General features: G+C 42.3%; 1 protein-coding gene and 1 pseudogene across 1 annotated transcript in view; one reads left to right on the top strand and one right to left on the bottom strand.

Annotated features, from left to right (window-relative positions):
- Positions 1 to 5483: 5483 nt before the first annotated feature.
- Positions 5484 to 6665, bottom strand: LOC139018264 (arginyl-tRNA--protein transferase 1 pseudogene; annotated as a pseudogene).
- Positions 6666 to 14781: 8116 nt separating this feature from the next.
- The window catches only part of PGR (progesterone receptor), an 84120-nt gene continuing 73500 nt past the window's right edge, over positions 14782 to 25401 (top strand). The window contains exons 1-2 of the mRNA XM_070425916.1: positions 14782 to 16397; positions 17495 to 17646. Coding sequence (XP_070282017.1) covers positions 14782 to 16397; positions 17495 to 17646 — 1768 coding nt within the window. The remainder of the gene's footprint in view (positions 16398 to 17494; positions 17647 to 25401) is intronic.

Genomic DNA, 25401 nt, shown 5'->3' on the forward strand with positions numbered 1-25401 from the left:
CTTGGGATATATTCCTAGAAGTGGGATCACAGGGTCAAATGGGAGTTCCATTTCCAATTTTTTGAGGAACCTCCATACTGCCTTCCATAGTGGCTGCACCAGTCTGCATTCCCACCAGCAGTGCACAAGTGTTCCTTTTTTTCCACATCCTCTCCAGCACTTGTCGTTTGTTGATTTGTTGATGATGGCCATTCTGACAGGTGTGAGATGGTACCTCATTGTTGTTTTGATTTGCATCTCTCGGATGATTAGTGACTTTGAGCATGTTTTCATATGTCTCTTGGCTTTCTGAATGTCCTCTTTTGAAAGGTGTCTATTTAGATCAACAAAACAACAAGAAAACCCACCTCATGGGAAAATATATTTGCCAACATCATATCTGATAAGGGCTTAATCTCCAAAATTTATAGGGAACTCATACAACTTAACAAAAAGAATATAATAAAACTTTTAAGATAAATAGCTGGTATTTTGATCCATGCTCCAAAAGACCTGATTTCAGAATGTAGTAAAAGAATTACCTTCTGGTTCTTGATCTTCATGCTCCTTCCCAATATCATAGTAGCTTTCTCCTTAATAGAATAACATTAATGAATATTCATTTTAATATGTATGAAGCATATTCATATTAAACAGTATCAACTACAGATTAACTGTAAAATACCTTAATATTTAGTACTTATATTTGCCAATCATTTCTTATCCTATAACATCCCATATGTATACAAGTTAAAATTCCTAAAAATCATTATAGTAAAGAGAGAAAGCTAGACTATAAAGTTAAAAATTAAATATTTCAAAATTTTAATATGACCATCTATTTAAGTGTATATAGCTCCAGGGATAGAAAAATGCACCTATGTGTAGTATAAGCTCTGTGGAGGACTTTATGCTAAACTGTAGACCCAAAGAATAAGGGGTACAGCCCCAGTAATTAGTGCATAAAGTTGAAAAATGCTTCACGGTCTGCAAAAAAATACTTTGAGTTGACATAGCTATAAAAGCCGTTGGATATGCCCTGGCCGGTTTGGCTCAGCAAATATAGAGCATCAGCCTGTGGACTGAAGGATACCGGGTTCCATTCAGGTCAGGGCATGTGCCTCTGTTGCAGGCTCCTCCCTAGCCTGGCCCTGGTGGGGGTGTGCACAGGAGGCAACCAATTGATGTGTTTCTCTCTCATCAATGTTTCCCTCTGTCTTTCGCTTTCTCTTCCATGCTCTCTGAAAATCAATGGAAAAACATCCTTGGGTGAGGATTAAAAAAAAAAAACCAAAGTCGGATATGAAATAATTCTTAATCAAGAACCAAAGACGAGTGTCCTCAGTTCTAAGGTACAAACAGATAGTGGAGGCAGGAAGCAACATTTTTCTCTAGAAACTCCATTTCTTAGATTTTTAGAAATAGAGCAAATTATATAACTGGGGTAAACATATATTTCACTGTCCAAACTGGGATGCTATGAGAGTAACAGGGAGCACTAGTAATTTTTCCAGGAAGAAATCAGGCCAGACAGCAGACATGAGCAGGACCACGTGGGGTGCACACTCCCGATGTCAAGACAATACCTGTCTGTCCAACGTTTTCACCTGCCTTCCTGAGCTCCCTATTAAACCACAAAATGTGACCTTGGGCAGTGAGTGGACACCGGAAACTAACAGCAGTTCCATTCTCCTGAGATTCTTTCTAAGCGAAGAAACACACTCTCCACACTTAAGGTTTTTTTGTTTGTTTGTTTGTTTGTTTTAGCATAAACAAATGTTTTAAATGGATCTGAGAAAAGAGTCTGCTTTGATTTCTAACAGAAAAAAAAGCACAACTGTTATTTAAACTATTTATGATTCATGTATTGATTTTACTTTCTAAAATATTGAGGTTAAAAGAAGTTTACCATGTCTTGTTCATAAAACAAACTTCCACATCCTCGCCAGCACTTGTCATTTGTTGATTTGTTGATGATAGCCATTCAGACAGGTGTGAGATGGTACCTCATTGTCGTTTTGATTTGCATCTCTTGGATGATTAGTGACTTTGAGCATGTTTTCATATGTTTTTTGGTTTTCTGTATGTCCTCTTTAAAAAGTATCTATTTAGGTCCTTTGCCCATTTTTTTATTGTATTATTTATCTTCCTTTTGTTAAGTTGTATGAGTTCCCTATAAATGTTGGAGATTAGGCCCTTATAAGATATAATGTTGGCAAATATGCTCTCCCATGTAGTGGGCTTTCTTCTTGTTTTGTTGATGGTTTCTTTTGCTGTGCAGAAGCTTTTTATTTTGATGTAGTCCCATTTGTTCATTTTCTCTTTAGTTTCCATTGTCCATTGCTGCCTGTGGATTCTTCTAAGATTTTTATGATTTCCCATCTTATGTTTAAGTCCTTTATCCATTTAGAGATTTGTGTGTGTGTGTGTGTGTGTGTGTGTGTGTGTGCGCTGTATGTTGGTGGTCTAGTTTCATTTTTTTGTATGTATCTGACCAATTTTCCCAACACCATTTATTGAAGAGACTGTCTTGACTCCATTGTATACTCTTGCCTCCTTTGTCAAATATTAATTGAGCATAATGCTTGGGTCGATTTCTGGATTCTCAGGAACCCTGATACACTGCTGGTGGGAATGCAAACTGGTGCAGCCACTGTGGAAAACACTATGAAGTTTCCTCAAAAAATTAAAAATAGAACTTCCAGTTGGCCCAGTAATCCCACTTCTAGGAATATATCCCAAGAAATCAGAAACACCAATCAGAAAGGATATATGCACCCCTATATTCATAGAAGCACAATTTACAATAGCTAAGATTTGGAAACAGCCTAAGTGACCATCAGCAGATGAGTGGATTAAAAAACGTTGGTACATCTACACAATGGAATACTACACTGTTGTAAAAAAGAAAGAGCTCTTACCATTTGCAACTGCATGGATAGATATGGAGAGCATTGTGCTAAGTGAAATAAGCCAGTCGGAGAAAAATAAATATCACATGATCTCACTCACTTGTGAAATAGGATGAACAACATAAAATGATGAACAAAAATAGATCCAGAAACAGAGAAGCATCGAATAGACCATCAAACCTCAGAAGGAAGGGGGAGGGGAGTAGGAGATCAACCAAAGGACTTGTATGCATGCATATAAGCATAACCAATGGACCCAGACACTGGGGCGGTGGAGGCATGTCCTGGAGGGTGGGAGTCACCAGAGAGGGGGTCGATGGGAGAAAAAAGAATCATATGTAATACTTTAAACAATAAAGAATAAAAATAAATAAATAATTAACTAATTTCTAGTACCCCTAGGGTCATAGCAACATTATTTACAACTAGAGGCCCAGTACATGAAATTTGTGCACTGGTAGAGTCCCTAGTGGCTGCCGACAGGGGCTTCCCTCCCTTCCCCCAGCTTGCCCCGCTCCCCTGGTTGAACTCCCAAACCCTTCCCATTTGAGGGGACAATTTGCATACTACACTTTTATTACATACGATAGCTAAGATCTGGAAACAGCCCAAGTAGATGGGTGGGAAAAAAAAGATGTAGTATATTTACAAAATGGAATACTATACAGCTGTAAAAAATAAGGAGCTCCTACCCTTTGAGATAGCATGGAAGGACCCAGAAAGTATTATGCTAAGTGAAATAGGTCTGTCAGAGAATGACAAATATCACATGATCCCTCTTATATGTGGAATCTAATGAAAAAAATAAACTGATGAACAAAATAGAACCAGAGACATAGAAGCATGGAACAGACAGGAATTTCAGAGGAAAAGGGGACATGAAAAGATTAACCAAAGAACTTATACGAATACTAGTGACCTGGTAATCCATGCACATTGAAAGAAAATTAATTAGAAGGTGGCCGGCAGGGCAGGACTGGGTAAGACAGCCCGGACATGCCCTGGAGCTGTGATGGTGAACCTTTTGAGCTTGGTGTGCCAGCATTTTGAAAAACCCTAACTTAACTCTGATGCTGTGTCACATATAGAAATTTTTTGATATTTGCAATTATAGTAAAACAAAGACTTATATTTTTGATATTTATTTTATATATTTAAATGCCATTTAACAAAGAAAAATCAACCAAAAAAATGAGTTCGCGTGTCACCTCTGACACGTGTGTCATAGGTTCGCCATCACTGCCCTAGAGCCAACCTCCTGTAGTCCTTCCCTGGTCAGCCACACCTGGGGTGGTGCTGCAACTTGAAGGGCATCTGCAGAGTGAGCAGGGTCCCTCCAGTAAGTGGGGCCCCTCGGCCGGGCCTGCGGGGATCAGGCTGAAACTAGCTCTCTGACATCCCCCGAGGGGTCCCAGAGTGCAAGAGGGCACTCTGCAAAGATGCTGTCATACAGGGTGTGGAACACAAACACAAGTGTGCAGTAAACCAGACAGTGCCGCAGCAACAACATAACCCATGGCCGAAGGTGGAATCATGCAGCCCCATGAGGAATCGGGCTCCTTCCTCTCTGGTTCTAGGGTGCATCACCCAAGAACCACTGCTGCCAAGTCATCAAAGCTCGCAAGCTACTGCATTGAGCGTCTGCCCCCTGGAGGTCAGTGCACATCATACCTACCAGCCGGTCAGACAGTCACTTAGCCTTTTATATACAGTGGGGCCTTGACTTACGAGTTTAATTCGTTCCAAGACTGAGCTCGTTAAGGAGCTCATTAAGGAGCTCGTTAACTCAAATTAATCTATCAACTCAATGCAAAAAATCGGCCGAGAGACAGCTGGTATCTCAAAAAACTTGTCAGTCGGGACACTCGTAAGTCAAGGCCGCACTGTATATAGATATGCATAGCCCATGGACAGAGTCAATAGTGTGATGAAGGACTTGGGTGGGGTGGGAGCTGGGTAGAGGGCAAAAGGGGGAAATGGGAGACATCTGTAATCCTATATAATAAAAGGCTAATATGCAAATTGACTGAATGGCAGAACAACCAGTTGCTATGACATGCACTGACCACCAGGGGGCAGACGCTCAACACAGGAGCTGCACCCTGGTGGTAAGTGCGCTTCCACAGGGGGAGCGCTACTCAGCCAGAAGCCGGGCTCACAGCTAGTGAGCATAGCGGCGGTGGCGGGAGCCTCTCCTGCCTCCGTAGCAGCACTAAGGATGTTCGACTGAGGCTTAGGTCCGCTTCCTGTGGGGAACAGGCTTAAGCCATCAATCGGACATCCCCCTAGGGCTCCTGGACTGCGAGAGGGAACAGGCTGGGCTGAGGAACCCCCGCCCCCAATTGCACGAATCTCATGCTCCGGACCTCTAGTACTTTAATAAACAAACAAACAAATAAACAAACAAATAAAAACAAACTTCCGAAATGATAAACCCCAATTATGGAGCTAAGTCATAAAATATTTTTTAAATCTTTACATTAGCCATGATATTCTCACAATTACATTGCCACAAAATAGTTTAGAAAAGCGATATAATAGTCAAAATAAGAAAGATTCGAAGGTGGGCAGGCAGGGATTCCCACAGCTGGCTCAGTTTCCAAAGAGCAGCATCCGCTGGGAGCATGCCTAGCCCACAAGGCTGGCGTACTGCAGCGTGGTGGCCTCCTCACCCTGCTCCCACTGCTGCTCCTTAAAAACACCATAAGGCATTATGGCTTTCTTGTACAACACCTGCAGCTGATCAGGGTCCCTGCTGCGACCTTCATCCCTGCTTCGGGGTCCTGGTTGAAACTGCAGTACTCAGAGTTCTCAAGGGAAGGTAGGCACTGCTGGATGGGCACCCAAATGTATGTCTCAGGTCACAGCCAGTCGAAAGGTCTGTAATGACCCTTATATTTCATCTTGGGACAGAAATGAATAATCAGGATCACAGTACAAATACACAGAGGACACATAGTATGGAAGGCTGTCAATCACCCCCACCGCGATGATCTTTCGGTCCAGCCAGTACAGCTGGTGAAATGAGCCATGGCCCACAATCAGGTCCATTAGGGGGGTTCTCTGGCTCCAAAGGTGAGGTGCAGTCCAAAGGAATCCTGACCGTGGGCTCATCAGGTAAGTGGTTGTGAATCTTTACAGATCTGGTAAAGTTTATGTACCTGGAATGACTCCAGCACTGTGACTTTGAACTGAGAACTTGGTGGAGATGATCTCACCACCCTCACCTCTAACTTATGTGACGCATCCTCTGGTAAAGATTCAAAATTAACTCTTCCAGCGATTTGGGCTGGTTGGGTTTGGCTTTTGGTTCCCGTGCAGCCTGGAAGCCCTCAGGCGTCTGGCCGGGCTCTGCTGCATAAGCTTTAACCTCTTCCTCTCCTTCCGGATTTCCTTTGCTTTTCGACATGGAGGCTTACTCAAATCTGCCCCTTTGCCTGACTTAGGAACCGTGTGCCCATCCGTGTGCACTGAGTGGGACGGTTCCTCAGAGTCCAGCTCCTCTTTTTTGTCTTGTGACTGAATAAATTCGTTAGATTCCTCTTTCTTTGCGTTTTTTCCTTTTTTCTTTGCTTCCCTCTCTAAGCTCTCTATGAGGTTATCACCGAGCTTTTTGAGGTCACACTGTATACCCAATTTGTTTATTAACGCCATGTCACTGGCGGCGGCATTCTCCATGGTGGGCTCCATAGGCTCATCCTCACAATTTCCTTTGGAAATTTCCTCTTTGGCCAGAAATTTCAACATTTTTTTTTAAAAAAACCTTCTTGTGAGATTTCAAAGGCTGGAACTGTACAGATCAGCACCTTATCGCATACTGAGGACAACACGTTTGATTCATCACAGGCTTGTACACATATCTCCCACTTCTTTGCCATCCGCGGTCTATCAGATCCTGATAGTCCTGCACTGTCCTGGAATGTGCACACATGCCATTGGAGCGTCTTCCCGACTCGTTCTTGCAGTAATGCGGCGCCAGGGGCCCGACCCAGACGTTGTGTTTCTTACAAGTTGAAGGCAAGGCCCTCCATCAGCAAAATGATTATGACTTGCTTTATTACACGAGGGCTACTAAATTCATTCAAACATTAGTGTAAATTTCTTTCTCAGTTTAAAGCAAATGTCATTTAGGATTCTGTGGGAAATCAGACTTTGGCATAATATCAGATACTATTTCTTGTAATTCCCATTAGCCATATCCCTATTTCCATTCCTTTTAAAAGGAACCCCAATTTTGTTCACATATTGGTAGCAGAGTACTCAGAGCTATACACTCAGCTGCAGAAAATGAATCACAATTACATCAAGTTCTCCTTTGAGTAACTGGTTTAGTGGTGGGCAGATGACCCAGTTCTAGACAATGTCTTGATAGGATATCTGTGGGGTCACCTTCTGGATAAGGTTTTCTTCCTTGATTTATAAAAAAGAGGAAGACAAAACATTCCAGGAAAACTCTCCTTATGCCTAATTTTGGATGCACTTCCGTGCGAATCTGATGCCTGTAGCTTCAATAGCCACCTTTGGGCACTAGAGAACAAAAAAAAAAAAAAAGAAAAGAAAAAAAGGAAAAAGCCAAGCCTCTGACACTAGCTGACTGGAAAGAAGGAAAGTTTGGGACCTTGAGTATATTACTGAGCAACTCATTAACCAACCCTAGAACTACTTTCCTCCGGACTTCTTGTCATGTGAGATGTCCATTATATAAATGTCTGTAATATAAATGACTTTTTGTCGAGTATCCTGTTACTTAGAGTCAAAATCTATCCTACCTGACATAGATATAAAAAGTTTACATTTGTGGGTGATCAGTACAGCTTGGAGAGACCTGAATAAGCCAAGACTTGTATGGGGCACTGTATTACTAACCCAGCGAGTGTGTCAAGCAGGTAGGTCAGAGAAGTGACCTTAGTGTACTCACATCAAGTGACAACTTTCAACTACAATTATCTCTTTGTAAATACAGAAGAACACTATTTCTCAAAGTTGTATAACCAATAAAAAATTCCAAACCTAACCAAATCACCAGGCTATGTGGTCCAACATGCCTTTCTGAATATGCACATATTTCTGTGACCTCAGATCAAGTAAATGTTTCTACACTATGCCATGTACCTTGTCAACTACCCAACACCTTAAACTGTATAAAACAGAAACACAATGAGCAAAGTGGAAACAGGACTAGATGGGAAATCAGAAGCCCTAGTAGTGATTTCTGGCTCTACTAATTACTAGGTCTAAAATTTCAGGTTTCAATTTTCTCATTTGCAAAATTGAGATAATAATACTTATATCATGAAGTTTTATTATCATTGAATGTTAGAGTGTAAAAATGTATATTATAAAATAACATACAGAGCGAACTGTGTAACAACGTACTGTAAACAGTTATTTGTAAAATGAATGAATGATTCTTTCATTTGCTATAAAAACTGGAGTAGACTTGACAAAAGTCAATCATTTTTTCAAGTTTGAGGAAGCCTTCTTTGTATACCATGCCCACTGACATAGTGGAGACACAAAATCAAAGAACAACATATGCCAAAATACTTGTATTTGTGGAGACCTTAAACTTAATTTTTATTTTATTCCATTAATATAAAAGTATACCATTTATTTGTTGAAATTATGATACAAAAACATGATAGTCATTATAAGAAAAGAGAACAGACCAATATTCCTCATGAAGGAAGATTTTAAGATTATAAACATGTTTTTAACAAATAAAAAGTAATATATACATATATATATACATATATATATATGCTTACATCATAATTAAGTAGAGTTTATCGCAGGACTAGAGGATTAAGAAATACAAGGGTAATATAACAGTCAAACTCAATTAATGTAATTCACCATATTAACAAACTAAAAGAGAAAAACGGCAAAATATCAACAGCTCCACAAAGATCATTTGACAAAAAAACTGCATCTATTCCTAATCAACTGTTCAACAAACTAGAAATAAAATGATATTTCCACAATCTAATAAGAGGAATCTATGAAAAAAATTTCAGGAAACTATGAAAAAAAATATTCATAAAGATAGTCAAACAGACAGTAAGACAAATGGAAATCATTCTTAATAATCCAATCAGAAAATGGGCAAAGGACCTAAATAGACACTTTTCAAAAGAGGACATTCAGAAAGCCAAAAGACATATGAAAACATGCTCAAAGTCACTAATCATCTGAGAAATACAAATCAAAACAACAATGAGGTACCTTCTCACACCTGTCAGAATGGCTATCATCAACAAATCAACAAACGACAAGTGCTGGAGAGGATGCGGAGAAAAAAGAACCCTCCTGCACTGCTGTTGGGAATGCAGACTGGTGCAGCCACTATGGAGAACATTATGAAGTTTCCTCAAAAAGCTAAAAATGGAACTCCCAGTTGACCCAGTAATCCCACTTCTAGGAATATATCCCAAGAAATCAGAACACCAATCAGAAAGAATATATGGATCTCTATGTTCATAGCAGCACAATTTACCAGAGCTAAGATTTGGAAACAGCCTAAGTGCCCATCAGCAGATGAGTGGATTAGAAAACATTGGTACATCTACACAATGGAATACTATGCTGCTGTAAAAAAGAAGGAATTCTTATCATTTGCAATAGCATGGATGGAACTGGAGAGCATTATGCTAAGTGAAATAAGCCAGTCAATGAAAGAAAAATACCACATGATCTCACTCATTTATGGATAATAAATACCATTATAAACTGATGAACAAAAATAGATACAGAGGCAGAGCAGCATCGAACAGACTGTCAAACTGCAGTGGAAAGGCTGGGGAGGGTTAGGAGTGTGGGGGGTTAGAGATCAACCGAAGGACTTGTATGCATGCATATAAGCATAACCAATGGACACAAGACACTGGGGGATAGGGACGGCCGGGGGAAGGTCAAGGGGGGAAAAAAAGGAGACATATGTAATACTCTTTGTAATACTTTAAGCAATAAAACAAAATTAAAAAAAAAATAATAAAAGACTGAATGGTTTCCCTCTACCCTGAATCTCCCCATTAAATCAGGAAACCACCTTCATCTCTCCAATTAAAAAATCAATTGTATTTCTTAGCACTGGAAATGTACAATATGAAACCAAAAGTAGGCATAATTACAAAATGGCTCCAAAATTCCCTCTCAATAGTGTACATGATTTATATCATTTCCTCCACTGGTATGTGAATGACATGATCAAAATGATGGATTTCACTCCATGATTATGTTACATCTACAGCAAAAGTTAATTTGCAGATGTAACTAAGATCTCCCAAATCATTTTATTTTGAGTTCTTCAAAATGGAGCTTATCTGGTTGGGTCTTAATCAAATGAAACCTTCAAAAAGCATGAATACATTTCTCTTGCTGGCCTCAAAGAAGATGGAAGCAGCCATGAGTGCAAAAGCTGCAAGGACCGGAAATCTGCAGCCCACCTGAATGAACTGGAGAAGCACCCTGAGCCTCAGATGGGAATGCAGCCTTGGCTGATCCATTGACTATAACCACATGAGTCCTGAGCAGTGGGTCCAACTAACTCATTCCTAGACCCTTGACCCATGTAAACTATGAGGTAATCACTGGGTGATAGTTAAGCCATTAAGTTTGTGATATTATTTCTCAGCAATAGAAAACTTATCTAGATACCATTTATAATAGCATCAGAAATATAAATAATTGGAGATATATCTGACAAAAGATGTGAAAGACCTATAGAGTGAAAGGTTCAAACTATTGCTAAGAAAAAATAAGCCTAAAGAAATGGAGATATATATCATCTTCATGGGAAGATGGAAAACTTACTGTTGATAACATCAATTCCTCTTCAAATCAATCCATTTCAATTCAATCCCAATTCATATTGCAGCAGACATTCTAAAATTCATGTGGAAATGCAAGGGACCTAGAATAAACAAAACAACTCTGATAAAGAAGAATAAGTTGAACAGTAACACTTCAAGTATCCAAGACCTACACAGCTATAGTAATTATACATAAAGATAGTCAAATACTAGAAGACAATAAAACAAAAGGGAAAGTCTAGAAAAACTCCCACATCTATACTAATAAAAGGGTAATATACTAATTAGACCGAACATATTCCGGACAACCTTCTGGACAAAGCCAGAGGTGGTTAGGGGCGATCAGGCCGGCAGGGAAGAGCAGTTAGGTAAGCAGGTGAATGGTTAGGAGCCAGCAGTCCTGGATTGTGAGAGGGATGTCTGAAGGGTCCCGGATTGGAGAGGGTGAAGGCCGGGCTGAGGAACCCCCCCACCCCCGTGCACAAATTTCGTGCATTGGGCCTCTAGTATATAAATAATTGATTTCCAACAAAGATATAAAGCAATTAAATGGAATAATAGCTTTATGTATAACTAGAGGCCTGTTGCACGAAGAGATTCGTGCAATAGGCCTTCCCTTCTCTTGGCTGCTGGCACCAGTTTTCCTCCAAATGTTCATCAACAGGTAAATAGATAAACAGTGGTATATCCATACAATGGATTACTATTACTACTCAGCAATAAAAAGAACAAATGAATGACACATACTACAATATAGATTAATCTTATAATTATGCTGAGTGAAATAAACTAGATAAAAAAGTATATGCTGTATTATATAAAATTCTAAGAAATAAAAATAAATGTAAATAAATTTAGCACCCAGATCTTCACTTTTAATATCGTTTTCCAATAAATGGGTGGTTCTTCGATTAAGGCAGGAAATACACAAGATGCGTCCAGACTATCTTGTGATGCAAGAAAATAAGACATGCCCTGTCTGGTGTGGCTCAGTTGCTTGAGCATCATCCCATGTACCAAGAGGTCACTGGTTTGATTCCAGGTCAGCGCATATGCCTGGGTTGTGGACTTGATCCTGAGTGTGGGGCATGCAGGAAACAGCTGATCTATGATTCTCGCTCATCATTGATGTTTCTACTGCTCTCTCCCTCTTCTTCCCTCTCTGAAATCAATAAAAATGTATTTTAAAATGTGTTTAAAAAAATAAAATAGCCCAGCTTGCGTGGCTCAGTGGTTGAGCATCGACCTATGAACAGGAGGTCACTGTTTGATTCCCGGTCAGGGCACATGCCCAGGTTGCAGGCACAATCCCTCGTGCAGGGCATGTAGGAGGCAGCCGATCAATGATTCTCTCTCATCATTGTTGTTTCTTTCTTTCTCTCTCCCTCTGCCTTCCTTTCTGAAATCAATAAAAAAAATTTTTTTAATAATTAAAAAAAATAAAATAGCCCTAGCTGGTTTTGCTCAGTGGATAGAGCTTGGGCCTGCGGACCAAAGGGTCCCGGGTTTGATTCCATTTTTAAGTGGGTGAACTGTATGGTATGTGGATTATACTCAATAAAGCATCTTAAGTGCTTTAAGCATCTTAAGTGGATTGGAAAGATGAAAGTCTAAAAACAGCAATAACAGCATTAATAATAATAAACTAGTTCACCTCTCTAGCCTTATCCCCTATCCATAATGGCCTCATTGCAGTTCCTATATTATGTCTTCCTATTTGAGGTCCTGTGAACATATTATATCTGCTTCTTGGAATTCTCTTCACCCCTCCTCTACATGCCTAGTCCTTTATATAGTATCTAAAATTAGTCAGAGTAAGCTAACTGCTGGAATCAATCCAGTCACCTAACGTCATATAGGTATATTTCTCACTCATGTAGACACTCCTCAGGTCATTTAGTGATCCAGGCTTTTTACCTCTACTGGCTTTGCCCATCCTGGAGTCTCTTGTCTTCCACTGTACTCTGCACACCTGGCCAAGAGGATCTGTGGGGCATCGGCAGAGAAGGGACTTTGAGGAACTTTCCAAATGATTTATTCAGTTTTGAACATGGTATATTTCATATGATGTCAAGGTACCCAATGGTCTTAGGCTCAGCACAGAGATTGTTAGTTTAACACTGTATCTCAAATATATTGCAGAACCCCCCCCCCCTCTACCACATCTTTATGAATTAAGAGGTGCTGTAAAAACTCAAAGATAATTATTTTCAAGAATAAGAATGTTGAAGGGAGCCCTGACGGGTTTGGCTCAGTGGATAGAGCGTCAGCCTGCGAACTGAAGGGTCCCAGGTTCGATTCCAGCCAAGGGCATGTACCTTGGTTGCAAGCACATTTCCAGTAGGGAGTGTGCAGGAGGCAGCTGATTGATGTTTCTCTCTCATCAATGTTTCCAACTCTCTGTCCCTCTCCCTTCCTCTCTGAAAAATCAATAAAATATTTTTTAAAAATAAAAATAAAAATAAAGCTCTTGCTGGCGCCAATCGCAGGCGTGTGCTTTGATCTGTCATTGTTGATTGTGAATTTGGTTGTTTTTGTTGACATTTCTATTATAGAAAAAGGGTGACTAGCGATATTAAAATATTTCTTCTAGTTAATTTCCTTTCAATGTGCACGAATCCATGCACGGGGCCACTAGTAACACAATAATTAATAAATAATGATACAAGAATAAACTGTGTTTCCCATGCTCACAACTGTAAACCCACTTTTGCCCACCTCTGTATAAACTAAAGTTAAAGGAAACTTCCCTTAAAGTGCTATGTATTAAACATTGGAATGAATTCCTCAGGACAAATTAATGACAAACAACACCCAAACTTTCCTCGTAGTTAGAGAGGTGTTGTCAACTCTCTTCCACACCCAGACCTCTGCACACTGTCCAAGAGGAGCAGGACATGTTGACTGTGGTAAGAGAAATTTGGAAGTATTCATTTTTATGGAAGTCATGAGAGAGAGAGAGAAAGAGAGAGAGAGAGAGAGAATCTCATATATTATTTAGGATCATCCTTGATACATTTATTCTAAAAGACAATATAGTCAAATATCTCCCTCTATGTTAAATTTGTACGAAACTGAAATCCTGAAAATTCAGCTGTTGGTGGAATCCATTTGTTTTTTTTCCAGTTAGACTGGGCATAATCCTTAACTGGTAGTACAAAATCTAACACACTGACGAAGTTCCATCTCACAGCACCTGCTGTTCAGAGTGGAATTCAGACTGGCGTTTGGGAATACCAAGTCCAGAATTTCAGGTCGGGTCCATAATTGGGGTAGGGAGGGGCTTTGGGCGGGGCTTCCAGATGGGGAGGAGTCGTTATTAGAAAGCGGTGTGGGGCCAGCGCAGAGCTGTCACTACTCTGGAGGTAAGCCTGGTACCATGTGAGTGAGCGAGGATCTGGAGCGCAGCCTTCCCAATGAGAACGTTGCCCTGGGCATCTGAGCAGAATCCGCAAACCTCAGGAGTTGCTTGGACCTGCCCGGCAAAGTGAGCTGCATCGAGCACTGTCGCCAACTACAGGGAGCCGGCAGAAACGCTCCTCTCCCCGACCACGGGCTGCACCTGAGAGGTGCAAGCAGCCTCCGGGTGTTAGCGAGAAGGGAGGCGGATCGCAGTCAGGGGTCGGGAGCTGCAAGGCCAGCACCGGTTTGAAGCCGGAGAAAAGGTCGGGCGATAGAGCCGCATCTCATTGCTTTCGAAGCCGCCGCCGCCGGAGTGCCGACTTGTGAGTACTCTGCGTCTCCCGCGCTCAGACTCCGGCCAGAGAACTCTGCTGGAGAAGTCTCCCCGTTAGCACACGAGCTCCCTGCACGACCCGTCCTGCTCTCCCACGCGCCCAGGGACCGAACTGCCGCCACCTGCCCCTGCCGACTCCATGGAGGGCAAGGGCAGTCGCTGACCAACGCCGCCCCCTTCTGACCCGGGAGGTGGAGATCCCCACCTCCAACCCCGCCCGGTCCGGTCCCATTCAACACCCCTTTTCTCCTCCAGCTGCTCCTAGATCCCCGACACCCCCCTCCTCCTTCCCCGATCCCTCCTCCCTAGAGTCAGGGGAGGAGAAAAGTGGAGTCGGGTCATTATGACAGAGCTGAAGCCACAGGCTTCCCGGGCTCCCCACGTGGTGGGCGGCGCGCCCTCCCCCATCCAGGCCGGCTCTCCCCTGCTGGGACGCCCGGACGCCGGCCCCTTCCAGGCGAGCCAGACCTCGGACGCCTCGCCAGGCTCCCTGGGCGGGCTGCTCTTCCCTCGGCCCTGCCAGGGGCCCGGGCCCGACCCCGCGGCGAAGGCGCTGGGCCAGCAGGCGCTGTCAAACGTGGAGGGGGTGTATCCCAGAGTTGAAGCCACAGGAGGCGCCGGGGGCGGCCGCTCTAGACCCCCCGAGAAGGACAGCGGGCTGCTGGACAGTGTCTTGGACACGCTCCTGGCGCCCTCGGGTGCCGGGCAGAGCCACGCCAGCCCTCCCGCCTACGAGGCCAGCAGCAGCCCCTGGTGCCTGTTTGGCCCCGAGCTTCCGGAAGGGCCTCCGGCTGTCCCCGCCACCCAGGGCGCGCTGCCCTCGCTCATGAGCCGTCCGGAGAGCAAGGCTGGCGACAGCTCCTATAAAGCGCTGCCCCGGGGGCTGTCACCGTCCCGGCAGCTGCTGCCCTCGGCCCCCGGCAGCCAGCACTGGCCCGGGGCCGCGGGGAAGCCGGCCCCGCCGCCCGCCGCGCTGGAGGTGGAGGAGGGGGGCTCCGAGTCCGCTGGCTCGGTGGGTGCGCTCCTGAAGGGCAAACCCCGAGCCCTGGGAGGCCCGGCGGCCGAGGGAGGAGCCGGGGCCACCGCGCCCGGGGCGGCCGAAGGAGGCGTCGCCCTGGTCCCCAAGGAAGACTCCCGCTTTTCGGCGCCCCGGGTCGCCCTGGCCGACCAAGACCCGCCGGCGGGGCCCGGGCGCCCCCCGGTGACCACCATGGTGATGGATTTCATCCACTTGCCCATCCTGCCCATCAACCCGGCCTTGCTGGCCGCCCGCACCCGGCAGCTGCTGGAGGGGGACAGCCCAGACGGCGGGGGCGCGGCGGTCAGCGCCTTTGCCCCGCCGCGGGGCTCCCCCTCGGCCTCGTCCCCCCCGGGCGCCGCCGGCGACTTCCCCGACTGCGCGTACCCGCCCGACCCCGAGCCCAAGGACGACGCGTTCCCGCTCTACGGGGACTTCCAGCCGCCCGCCCTGAAGATCAAGGAGGAGGGAGGCGCCGAGGCCGCCGCGCGCTCCCCGCGCCCGTACCTGGTGGCCGGCGCCAGCCCCGCCGTCTTCCCGGATTTCCAGCTGGCGCCGCCGCCGCTTCCTCCACGAGCGCCGTCGTCCAGACCGGGGGAAGCGACGGGGGCGACCACTCCCGCCAGCGCCTCCGCCTCCGCCTCGTCCTCGACCCCGTCCCCGTCGGGGTCGACCCTGGAGTGCATGCTGTACAAGGCGGAGGCCACGCCGCCCCACCCGGGCCCGTTCGCGCCGCAGCCCTGCAAGGCGCCCGGCGCGGGCCCCTGCGTGCTGCCGCGGGACGGCCTGCCCGCCGCCGCCTCCTCCGTGTGCGCCGCCGGGGCGGGCCCCGCGCTCTACCCGCCGCTCGGCATCAACGGGATCCCGCAGCTCGGCTACCCGGCCGCCGTGCTCAAGGAGGGGCTGGCGCCCGTCTACCCGCCCTATCTCAACTACCTGAGGTGAGGGCCCGGGCGGGGCGCCCGCGGGTCCGGGTCCGGGTCCGGGTCCGGGTCCGGGGGGAGCGGCCCGCGGCTCCGGCCCCGCGCGCGGGCCGCGGCTCCCCCGAGTGGCCGCGGGAGGCTGGGTGGCCGGGGCGGGGCGCCGCCGGAATTTGGCTTCCTTTCTCTTCCTTCCTCCGCTCACTTGTTTTTTTGGGGGGGACACAAAGGGTGCTCCGAATATGCCATTTGGGGAGCGTGCCTCCCGAAAACAGGTTTTTTTTCTTTCTTCCAAATATGCGAGATTCCCAGGCAGGACCAGCCCCGACTTAAAATAGGCAGCGTCGCACCAGCCTCGCGGGTGCCGCGTGGAGAGGAAAGGGTGCCGCGAGTCGGGGGCTTTGTCATAGGGTTCAGCTCTAGGGCTTTTGCTGGAAATTGCCCGTTTTAGATGGTCCTCAGAACACACCGTCAGGCACCTTTCCCCCTGCCGGGTGGCACTTGATGGAGGGTAGCAAGGCAGAACCGTTCAATACCCAGACGAATCTCCAGATTAAAATTCATTTGTGTAATGTGCTTTACTTAGAGATGTCAATATCAATCACTGCGGTGCGGTGTGTTCCAATATTGGTTTGGATTCACTACAACTTCTTGCACAGGTTTTCAAAAAAATGTGACTTACATACTGAGGGAATGGAATTTTAAAGAGAGAGAATCTTAAGTGCTGTGAGTAGACAAAACGGTGTCAATATGTTGAACAATACCTTAAAATGACACAGAAACTGGTTTAAGTAAGCAATCATTACAGGGTTGAGTTCTAAAACTCACATTGAAAGCATTAGTAAGTACTCTTGAGCTTTCCTGAACAACAAAAAAGGTATGTTATTTATTGTTCTTTTGCCTAAGGCTACTGATGAAAGGCTCATAATTTGTAAGTCTGATGAATCAAATAGGGGGTTTACTTTGCAAATTTAATTTGCATGTCTTTTAAGTGTGTACATAATAGTTCTATTTTTTAAAACCCCCTTTCATTCTGTCAATTCTGGGGTTAAGAAAACTTTGCTATTAGATAGTGTTGCACCTAAAAATAACTGGAGTACTTTGTTTTGCATTTCAAGGCCGGATTCAGAAGCCAGCCAGAGTCCACAGTACAGCTTCGAGTCCTTACCTCAGAAGATCTGCTTAATCTGCGGGGACGAAGCATCCGGATGTCATTATGGTGTCCTTACCTGCGGGAGCTGTAAGGTCTTCTTTAAAAGGGCAATGGAAGGTAGGCTCCTTTCCCCTGATCCTTTATGGTTGGTCCAACTGCAGATGGAGACCATCTAATATTTTATAGATGTCAGTTATCACTTCCAAGAAATGGAGACATTTTCATATAATTTAAAACATGCTGATGTTGTTTTCCATATTGTCTTTATTGATTCAAAGTTGAATGTCGTTGGATATTATAATTGCATTCTATTGGACTAACATTTTCAATATTAGACACAAGTTATATTAATTTTGGGGACAATGCTGTTATTGTTCATTAACTATGTAGCTTTAAAGAAACAGCTTTGTTCTAATTAAATATTTATATTATATATAGTATAACATTTAAATTTTTGGTGACAAGAAAAATGGTAAAAATCAAAATTTTATATATATGTAATTGTATATGTGTATATATATGCATATATATGATGCAGTTACACATTTCCTACATGATTTTTGTTTTTTCCCTACATGAATATTTATGTAATAGTTGAAGAATGGTAATTCTAAACAATTTTTAAAGTTTTTTGTTTAGGATATTTTTGTAAGTGTGTGAGAATAGAGGAGTAAGCTGTTTAAAGAAAATGAAAAGTTTACACACCACAATAATATAGTTTCTAAAGAACTGTTTTGCTTTAAGTAATATTTTTAGTGTCATCTAAATTACATATGTGTCTAATGATTTTGAACTGGCTTGCACAGTGTATTTCAGACTTGTACTCTCATAGAGAATGTTTTTTAATTTGTCTTTCTAGCTACACTAAATGCTAAACAGCCACTCACATTTATATTTGAAGATAAAAATACATTTAAAGATCATTTCACATTTGAATTCTAACAATAAGTATTTTATAATGAGCTGAAATGAGTTTAGGGTTATCTCTGGAGTTCCGAGATCACACTTAGACCAGAAACCAAAGCTGTAAATGTCTGCTTTCTATGGAGTTTTTGCATTTCAAGAGTCCTGTACTTATCAGTAGGAAGGGAGGGAGTGGGGAATTTGTATCTACAAGGGGCTTTCAAATACACATTTACACCAAAGTAATACTCACCTAAATGATACTTAACAACAACAGAATTCCCTGTAGAAGCCTAACAGGTGATTCTTTGCAACTATTATGCCTTTTTGATGAAAATGATTCTCAGCTATTTATTCATAGATTTATACTCCTCCTACTGAAATTAATTCTTCATAGAAATATTTGCTTTGTATATTACTAGAATGTTTTTTGCCCCACAAAGGATGAATGTACTTAACTGATGTTGAACATTATGCATTCAGGTTCAGGGGTGTTTGATTGCATTTTAAATTAATTGAGGGACAGTGGAAAAGAGTACATGAGAAAATGGGACAACCTCGAGTGGCCTTAACTTCCCCATTGACGTCTTTTAGTCCTAGTTACAGTTGGAGGACCTTTGTGTGGGAGAGTCAGCTCTCCAATGCATATTTGGAGTTACTCTTCCCATCTGACTTTGGTTCTGAAAAATTTCCTGAAAATTTTCTTCTGCATTAATATATTTTCCTTCATTCTTACAGTCACCCTTAAAGAGACTAATTTTAAAAGTGAATGACTGCTTGGAATTCCCTAAAGGCCAGTTTATTCTTGCCCAGATTCCTCTTTTTACAGATAAGAAATCCCGCATAAATCTGAGTTTCCAAAGGGCACACAAGTAGTTAATAGCTGATTGTCAGTCAACATAGCTTAGATATTCTTTACTTGCAATGCTTCTTTTTCAGAGATTGTGTGCACAAGTAGATATATGATAAGTGCTATGTAATCCTTGGAAGTTACTTCAAAAAGTACATATAGAACCAAGTGCTCCCTAACTAAATTACAAATGCTTTCACACCATTATTATCAGACTAGCATCCAAAACCTTAGAAGGATGCCTTCCCAAATGTACTCTTAGAAAGCATTTGTTGGACCCCTACTTTTGGCATGTCCTATTTTAGTCTTGAGCAGTAGAAATGAAGCACCTTTATTTGGCAGTATTTACAAAGAGGGACTCAGGATAAATGTTGATACCTCATTCATGGAACTAAAGATTATAAAACTGTATGAGTAAGTTCATTCACTCAGCGATTATATACACCTTATGTTTAAACCTGTGCCAAAGATATTTTTTTGACTTCACCTCTCTCTGCCTTAGATATAAAATGAGGATAACAGTAGCTACTTCTTAAGGTTGTTATAAGGATTAAATGAGTCAATAAATGTAAAGTTTTAAAAGAATGCCTAGCATATTGTCAGGTTCAATTGGTGTTGTTTTTACCTTCAAGGAGCTAATAATAGAATGGAGGAGGTAACATATATGCATGTAAAATAGAGATTCTCACTAAATGCCCAGGTAAGCAATTCTGTAAAGTATGTACGATTTGTGAGGTTTGTGAGTTTGTGTGTTTGAGCAGGAGGGAAGGTGGTCGTAAGATGGAATGTGTATGTTCTAAAATGGTAGGAAAGGGCTTCCTGGAAGCTATAAATTTAATTACTAAAGGACAAGTAAGATTATCAATCTCTGGGCATTGAAAGATTTTTTGTGTATGTGTTCAAAGAAGAGAGAAGAGATTAAGATTAGACTAATTAAGACTTATATTAGGAAATTATGAGTTAAAGCTTGCCAAGTTAGGTTGCTAATGTTTGGAATAATCTGAAGAGAATTAGTTATTTAAGGCAAAAGAAAAGGTTCTGGGCGTTTTCAAGAGTGAGAAGGCTAAGGAAGGATTTTTATACTTAGAGAGAAATACAACATTTGAAATCTTGGAGTAAATTAGTTGGTGCAAGGTAGAACTATGTGTGGATGCCAATATGTCCAGAAGTTGAAAGTCAATAGTTAAAATTTGGATATTAATGTTCCCAAGAGTAATCATGATAATGGCATTTTAGAGTGCTTTCTAATGTGACAGTAAATATTTAAGTGTTTCATGTAATCTTTATAATGTAGATATTATTATTACTCACTTTACAAATGAGAAAACTAAGGCACAGAGATGTTAAATTGCCTTAATTACAGTTAAAATGTCAGTCAGGATTCAAACCCAAATGGTGTGAACCCAGAATCTGTGCTCTTAACCACTATACTTTCTTTCCCATAATAGCAAATGTAGTTTATATTTCAAAGAAGAAAACAATAAATGGTTGGAAGAAAAGATGTGAGCCAAGTGATACATCCAGGAAGGTAAAAGTGAATATGAAAGAATAATGCAAAACCAGGGGTGATTAGAAGTAAGTGATATAAATGGATGGGTGATATTAACTTCACATTAAAGGCAGCAACGAGAAGACATAGTCAGGGACCAAGAGTCTGTTTCCTCACCTGTCCTCCAAGTTAGGAGTGGGAGATGATAAAGCCCATGAAAAAGTCACCCAGGAAAACTGGGCGCTTTCCTTAGTATGAGATAAAAGAGAGAAGAGACAGAGAAAAAAAAGGAAACCACTCAAAAAAGTGGGAATATGGGGGAGAGATGACTTGTTCTAAGCTAAAAAAGAAAGAAAGAAAGAAAGAATTAGTCAAAAAGCAATAGGTTGAATTGCTCATTGCATTCCTTTACTAAGACTTGGAGTGAACCAGGAAGTAAGTGGTTAAGAATTGCCTTGAGACTTTTCAAGGAGGTAAATCATAATGACCTGTTGGTCCTACAAATGCAGGCTAGTGTGACCTGGTATTAAGAAGGAAAGGATAATTTCTCATTGAATTGCCTGTCTATGCACTGAGACTGGTGCCATACTAGAAATATACTAAACATTCAATAAATAATTGTTTGCTAAATAAACCAATCATCATAACTGATGCCAAGCACTTATTCTTTGGTTGCTTGACACTGTAACAGCATTTGTAGTGAATACATTTCATGGAATATTGTTGGACAAATACTGTAATACAGTTGAAAGATGTTATTTAGAAGATACTAAGCTAAGTAAGTATTGATGGGTTTTAAATTAGATCATCTTATTATTCTCCTTTTTTCTAATTTTACTTAGGTATAATAGACAAAATTATATTTAAAGTGAAAACATGATAATTTTATACACACACACACACACACACACACACATATGTATATATATAGTAAAAGCCATGCCCTATCAAGTTAATTAACACATCTATCACCTCACATATTTCCTTTTGTTTTCTTTCAGGAAAGAACATTAAAGCTCTATTCTCTTAGCCAATTTTAATTATACAGTACAGTATAATCAACTATAGCTATCATGTTATACGTCAGTTCTTAAGACCTTATTCATCTTGTAACTGAAAGTTTTACCAACCTCTCCCAATTCCCCCACCCTCTAGACCCTGGCAGCCACTTTTCTACTCTCTGTTTCTATGAACTTGACTTTATTTATTTCTTATTTTTTATTTCACATATATGTGATATCATCTGACCCCCACCCCCCAGATCTTCACCTTTCTATTATCTGTGTCCATGGGTTATGCATATATTAATACAAGTTTTTTGGTTTGATCTTTTCCCTTCCACCCATCCTCCCCCACCTTCCAACTGAGATTCCACAGTCTGTTCCATACTTCCATGTCTTCTCTGGATCCTTTTTGTTCATCAGCTTATTTTGTTCATTAGATTCTGCATATGAGTGAGATCATGTGATCCTTGTCATTCTCTGATTGTCTTATCTCAGCATTATATTCTCCAGGTCCTTCCAGGCTGTCTCAAAGGGGAAGAGATCCTTCTTTTCTACTGCTGCATAGTATTCCATGGTGTAAATGTACCACAGCTTTTTTATCCACTCTCCTACTGATAGGCACTTGGACTGTTTCCAGATCTTAGCTATTGTAAATTGTGCTGCTATGAACATAGGGGTTTCATACATTCTTTCTGATTGGTGTTTCGGGTCTCTTAGTATATACTCCTAGAAGTGAGATCACTGAGTTAAATGGCAGTTCCATATTTATTTTTTGAGGAAACTCCATACTGTTTTCCATAACAGCTGCACCAGTCTGCATTCCTACCAGCAGTGTATGAGGGTTCTCCTTTCTACAAATCCTTGCCAGCACTTGTCATTTATTGATTTGTTGATGGTAGCCATTCTGACAAGTGTGAGGTGATACCTCATTGTTGTTATAATTTGCATCTCTCTGATGATCAGTGACTTTGAGCATTTTTCATATGTCTCTTGGCCATCTATCTATGCCCTTTGAAGAAGAGTCTATTTAGGTTGTTTGTCCATTTTTCAATTGGATTGTTTGTCTTCCAATTGTTAAGTTTTATGAGTTCTTTATATATTTTGGATATTATACCTTTAACAGATGTATCATTATCAAATATGTTCTCCCATACTGTGGGCTCCCTTTTTGTTTTGTTGATGGTTTCTTCTGCTGTGCAGAAGCTTTTTACTTTGATGTAGTTCAATTTATTTATTTTCTCCCTTGTTTCCTTTGCCCTAGGAGATGTATCTGTAAACATATTGCTATGAGAGATATCAGAGATTTAGCTACCCACTGATGTGTCTCTTTTTGGGCCTGTTTGGGTTCTTCTTGCTTGGGACTCTCTGTGCCTCCTGCCCTTGTGTGATATTTTTCTTCACCAAGTTAGGGAAGTTTTCTGCCATTACTTCTTGAAACACATTCTCTATCCCTTGCTCACTTTCTTCTTCTTTTACACCTATTATGTGAATATTGTTATGTTTCATGTTATTCCACAGATCCCTTAAACCAGTGGTTCTCAACCTTCCTACTGCTGCGACCCTTTAATACAGTTCCTCATGTTATGGTGACCTCCAACCATAAAATTATTTTCGTTGCTACTTCATAACTGTAATTTTGCTACTGTTATGAATCATAATGTAAATATCTGATATGCAGGATGTATTTTCATTGTTACAAATTGAACATAATTAAAGCATAGTGATTAATCACAAAAACAATATATAATTATATATGTGTTTTCCAATGGTCTTAGGTGACCCCTGTGAAAGGGTCATTCGACCCCCAAAGGGATCACGACCCACAGGTTGAGAACCTCTGCCTTAAACTGTCTTCCTGTTTTTGAATTGTTTTTTCTTTTTGGTTCTCTGGTTGAATGATATTTTCTACCGTCTTCTTATTCACTGATCCAATCCTCAGCTTCCCCTAATCTGCTGTGTATCCCTTCCAAAGTTTTCTTTATTAGTGCTATGTCATTCTTTATTTCCAACCAGTCTTTTTTCATAGTTACTATATCTTTTCTCATGCTATTGAGCATCTTTGCTATCATTATTGTAAACTCTATATCTGATAAATTTCTCATCTCCATTTTATTTAGCTCTTCTGGAGAATTCTCTTGTTCTCTCATTTTGATTTTTTGGTGTTTTTTTGTTTTGTTTTGTCATTTTTTATTTTTTATTTATTTATTTTTTTGCCTGTTTGTGTTTGTGTCTATATATTAGGTAGACCTGCTATACTTCCCAATCTCTAGTGCAGGAAAATGCCAGATGCTATTTCTGACTGGCCTTGAGTCCCCTGTTTGAAGCTATGAGCAATCCACAGGTTGTGCCTCCCTCTGCTGGGGCTGGGTGCCTTTAGGAAGGACCAAATTGTGCACCAGGCTCTGTTTTTCCTAGCCCTGGGCCCAGAAGATCAGGCAAAATCTCAAAGTCTCCAGAGATCCACCTCTGCCTGCAGTCTAATTCCTATTCTGAGTCTTAATTTGCCTTAGGCTATAGACCACAGTGTGGGGTGAGAAGTCTTCCAACAGGTTGGGTTAATTGCCTTTCCTCAAGGCAAAAACCACCTGGATAGCAAAGGTCTGTGGAGAAAGATGTCCTCAGCTGTGTGAGGGAATGACTCAGCACAGGAAACAGAGGTGTCTGCCCTCTGAGCTCCAACCGCAGAGTCCCAAACCCTGGACTCTCTTCACAAAGCTCCAGTCCACTCTGCCCTCCCTCTGCTAGAGCCCAAGGTGATTGGCTGCACATGAAATTTTGTGAGTTGCTCCTTTAAAAGGTTGCCTGCATTTCTAGCTGTTTCTGGCTGGCAGACAGCAACCCTGCTGCTTTCCACAGCCAGACGTTCTGTGGGCTCCTTTCTCAGTTCTGGTTCTCTGGGCTGGGGAGCCCAGCTTGGGGTTTAGACCCAAGAGGTCTCAGTGGGATCCCCCCGTAGCTAAGATACCCTTCCAGACTTTCAGCTGCTGCCTGTGGGAGCCTTGCCAACCCTTTTGCGCCTCCATCCTTCCCATGAGTCGCTATGCGGTCTCCACTTTCCATCCTTGCTTATCAGGGTTCTCTCCAGCTAGGCTTTAGTTGATCTTTTCAGGGTGGTTTTTCTGTATTTTAGTTGTATTTACAGTTTGGTCCTAGGAGAGTGTCAGTAGCTTCCACTTACTCTGCTGCCATTTTTAATCTCCTTTGACCATATTATCCTTTTAATGTTCATAGGTTCTGTAGTGATATCTCCTCTTTCATTTCTGATAGTAGTAATTTGTGTCTTCCATCTTTTTTTTTTCATAATTAGCCTGGCTAGAGACATATCAATTTTATTAATCTTTCAAAGAACCAGCTTTTGCTTTTATTTTCTTTATTGATATCCTGATTGTTATTCCACTAGTAGCCCGGGGCACAAAATTCGTGCACTGGGATAGGGGGTGGGGGAGAAGGGGCCCCTCAGTCTGACCTTCACCCTCTCCAATCTGAGACCCCTCAGGGAATGTCCAACTGTCTGTTTGTGCCCACACTTTTAACAGATAACAGCTCCATTGTTGTTCCTTTCTTATACTTAAAACCATTGGAATTAGTAGGTATTCAAAGTGTGTATACATTTTGGGGGGACACCC

The sequence above is a fragment of the Myotis yumanensis genome, unplaced genomic scaffold, assembly GCF_028538775.1.
Source record: "Myotis yumanensis isolate MYYU_CA2020_CCGP unplaced genomic scaffold, mMyoYum1.0.hap1 SCAF_10, whole genome shotgun sequence".
NCBI lineage: Eukaryota > Metazoa > Chordata > Mammalia > Chiroptera > Vespertilionidae > Myotis > Myotis yumanensis.